Here is a 3,711-nt window from a genome sequence, read left to right as displayed (position 1 = left end):
ACTGCACTACCCATTAACAATGGAATCAACATTGCATGCCACATATACTCTTATGAACCATCCTTCCAACAAGATCTATCTGGAGGAACTTTAACTATTAGAGGTGAAGCCTTAAAAGGTTTACTATAAATGGTATTTCTGTTTTCTTTAGGAGTGTCAACAGTTCAAAATATACAATGGTCCATTGCTTTGCAAACATTGTCATGGCTGCCGCCTACATTTTATTCTGATGACATACCACAAGGAGAAGACCCAATTTATAATATACTAGTGAATAGTATCAGCATTGTCAATACTACCAGTACTAGTGTATGGTTGAATATATCTTCTTGTACCACTGAATTTAGTGTCAGTATTGTTACTTCTATTGATGAATATCAGTCAACAGCAATGGAGTATAGTGTAGATAATGCTGGTGGTGAGTTTGAACAACACGTATTTGTGCATAGTATCATGTGAATGCTTTTTTCAATAACAGTTTACAACATCAGTATTGTTAACTATACTCTACTATTCAATGAAACTAGAAAATACTTTTATGTGGAGTTGTTGAATTTTGTAAGTAAAATTATTGAAATGTTTTTTTGTTAGTTTTTATGCAGGTACAGAGCAACAAAAGGTTTTGTGACATTGCCATAGTTGGCAAAATTGAATCTTGTGAGGAAGATGCTGATAAATACTATTCTCCAGAGAATATTGCAACTAACATGAGAGAAACATATGTACTGTACATAATGGATGGACTTGAGCCTTGTAAAACATATACTGCAGTGATCAGTGTAATGAATACTCTGAAAAATAAAATTGAAAATGAAGATAATGTTAACATTAGTGAGTTACTTGTATATAGTCTAACAGTTATCAATTTTTTATTTAATAGCTACAAGTTCTAATAGTATACAAGATGTTGTTTTATCTATTGAAGGGGATGGATCAGTTAGTGTTCGATGTGTTTATGAAGAATCATCAACTGTTGATGGATGTCATGTGATATTTACACACACTACTACTGGAAAGAAAGAATACTTCAATGTAACATATGATAATAGTGCACTGATATCTTTACCAACAAATGGAAACTACACTGTAACTGCATATGCCATTACTAACATGACTATTGTTCCGTGGTCATGTGTACAACCGAAAGAAGTAGCTCTGACTATAACCACTGAAACTGCATTAGATCTATACAGCTCTTCATGGACTGATGGTATAACATCTAGTATCATTGATAGTAAGAGATTATTATTCAGTACTGTACGTTTATTTATTTTGTATGGTTACAGATGCATTCTATGTGTCATCAACCATTGTAATATCAGGTAGGCATTATAGTAACTAAATAGCTTCATGAATTATCATGATCTACAATTGTTACATACATTATAGTGCTACCCACAGTAGTCCCTAGTAGTCAATCAACACAATCAGCTTTGATGATAGTACTCTTATCAACATTTGGGGGCCTGTTACTGGTACTTATGTTACTGATAATGATCATATGTGACCATAATTGACAAAAGGTACCTTATGGCGGGTAGTGAAATTTGTCTTTCTAGCCTAAGAAATCCAACTTCCTGAGCCTCAGTTATCATAAAATTACTCCACAGGATGCAAAAAGTTACCATGAAACTTTTAGAAACAATGATTGTCTAACAAAGCACTCGCAGGTTCATATTTTCCATTATAACTATCAATTTTAAAATCCGCCATAAGGGCCCTTTTGTCAATTATGGTCACATATCAGTTGCTGTTTGGTGTCTGAGAATAAGGGACAACAAATTTAAAGGTTGGTATTGCTGTTTCCTGCCAAGTTGCCATTATGATAAACATTTTTAGGGCCTATTATGGAGAATCCAGCATATGGACAAGGTAAGAATAAAATAATTGTTATTGAATCTTAACGTATAATACATTGTATATAGTGGTTGAACTTCAGCAACAAAGACCACCAAGAGTTAGGACTGAAGTTAACCCAGCTTATGAGACAGTGCTTCCACATGTTAATAATGCATTATATGAATCTGTTTGGTGATTTTTTAAATGCTCGTTGAAGCTTATAGATACAACTTAGTGTTCAGTATATGGGAACCAGCCCTCAGTTAAAAGCAAAGGAGGAAAATTTTTTTCGTGAATCCTAGATACTGATACAGCCTAGCCATGATAACAACATTTATGCCTACCATCCATTATTCAACTTTGTTGAAAGCAGCTTTGTGGTTACTTTGATCTTATGGCAACTCTGTTGCCTGAAATAGAACTGAGTTCTATTTTAGGCGACAGAGTTGACAGCACATCAAAGTAACCACAAAGCTACTTTCAACAAAGTTGAATAGTGGATGGTGGGTTTAAGAGCTTAAAGCTACATCATTGTACAGTGTTGCTTTCAGCCTTTGATGATGCTTTGATGTGGTCGACCTTGAATAAAAACAATTGTATTCCTTTCAAAAAGGTTGAAAGACTGTAACATTACTCTAGTGCAATTTAAAAAGTATTAGTAATACAAAGTTGTTTGTTTAGACTTTAGGGGCGTGAATTACCGTATGAGGAATTACCCGGAAATGAATAAATCATATAGCATATTATAGATATGATCGTAGTGTCTATGAATAAATTAAACGAATTATCGATAGGCTTGGCTAGGCTTGCATAAACACAAATCTAGTTGTGTGGATTCTGTGGTTAGCGCACAACTCGTAGAATTCTGCCAACTGGCATTGCAGTCAGTGTAGTGTTGTAGCTTGTAAAGCTGTTGTGGGGACTATATATAATGGTGTACTTAGAAAGAAGTGTGATCACTTCTTCTAGTGCCCTGGCAACACTCTGAAATGCCACTGATGACAATTGAGAACTTATTAGAACTGGTGGAAGCAGAAGAACCAGAGACATCATTATTCCTGGGAACCGAAACGTTCTCATGATCATGATTGCCACTTAAAGTGGGCAGACCATCAACATCTTGACGCAGTGAAGCAATTTCATTAGTGACAGTAGAGAACCGAACCTTCAAGGGCTGCAATACGGGAAGAAAGAGAGTTAGAGCGGTCAGACAGATCACGCTTAAGATTAGAGATTTCATTAGATAAATAATTAACCCGGCAAGATGGACAGTGGAATGGGCCTTATTAGTCTCGCATAGCCATGGATTAGCCAGACTCTTCATCCCTGAGGACGAAGCTAAGCCGTCTGTCTAGTCAGGCGGGACGTGGAGCAGATGTGATGATTATGTTGCCATCATCATAATTATTATCATTATATAGATAAGGGCTGCTCCGATTGGCAGCTTATTGATTTACACGCTGAGTGTGTGCAGTCATAGTCTAGATCTATATTTAATTTAATTTAATTTAATTGTAATTTTACAGAATGCGTAGAACAATAAAAATAAGTACAGTACAGAGAGAAAGAGAGGACAGAGGAAGCATCCTGAAGGGTTACCAACAAGAACTGCTGGCACCCGGAAAACAGAAGAAACAAAAGAAAAGAGAAAATAAGATAAATAGATAAATAAATGAACAGATAAAATATAAGAATTATATATAATAATCAACAAAAAAATGAATGAATGGATAGTGATAAATAGATAATGAGTAGATTGTGATAAATAATATGTAAGTAAATAAATAATTAACAAATACAGAAAATGAGAATTAATATACAGCAGATAAAATCAAATCTGATAAAATAAAATAGAATAAAAAATAAAAACAA

General features: G+C 34.5%; 1 protein-coding gene and 1 long non-coding RNA gene across 2 annotated transcripts; both read left to right on the top strand.

The window, feature by feature from the left end:
- Nucleotides 1-7: 7 nt before the first annotated feature.
- Nucleotides 8-1,690, top strand: LOC109585248 (uncharacterized). The gene is made up of 8 exons (XM_020001244.1): nt 8-103; nt 152-418; nt 479-558; nt 603-831; nt 881-1,234; nt 1,287-1,322; nt 1,390-1,503; nt 1,671-1,690. Exons 2-8 carry the CDS (start codon nt 391-393, stop codon nt 1,688-1,690), a joined length of 861 nt encoding a protein of 286 aa, XP_019856803.1. The 5' UTR covers nt 8-103; nt 152-390.
- A 55-nt stretch (nt 1,691-1,745) lies between these two features.
- LOC109585259 (uncharacterized) lies at nt 1,746-2,028 on the top strand. The gene is made up of 3 exons (XR_002186404.1): nt 1,746-1,789; nt 1,840-1,872; nt 1,926-2,028. It is a non-coding gene; the product is annotated as an uncharacterized LOC109585259 (long non-coding RNA).
- The last annotated feature ends 1,683 nt before the right edge of the window (nt 2,029-3,711 follow it).

This window comes from Amphimedon queenslandica, unplaced genomic scaffold (genome assembly GCF_000090795.2).
Source record: "Amphimedon queenslandica unplaced genomic scaffold, v1.1 AMPQUscaffold_13096, whole genome shotgun sequence".
Taxonomy (NCBI): Eukaryota; Metazoa; Porifera; class Demospongiae; order Haplosclerida; family Niphatidae; genus Amphimedon; species Amphimedon queenslandica.
The sequence above is the reverse complement of the archived record's forward strand: the minus strand, read 5'-3'. Positions and strand labels throughout refer to the sequence as shown.

Excerpts from the sequence above, each read along its gene's own strand:
- LOC109585248 (XM_020001244.1), top strand. The coding sequence starts at position 391 with ATGGAGTATAGTGTAGATAATGCTGGTG. Across the intron at positions 419-478 it reads TAGTGTAGATAATGCTGGTG|TTTACAACATCAGTATTGTT; the intron begins GTGAGTTTGAAC and ends TTTCAATAACAG. Across the intron at positions 1,235-1,286 it reads AACATCTAGTATCATTGATA|ATGCATTCTATGTGTCATCA; the intron begins GTAAGAGATTAT and ends GTATGGTTACAG.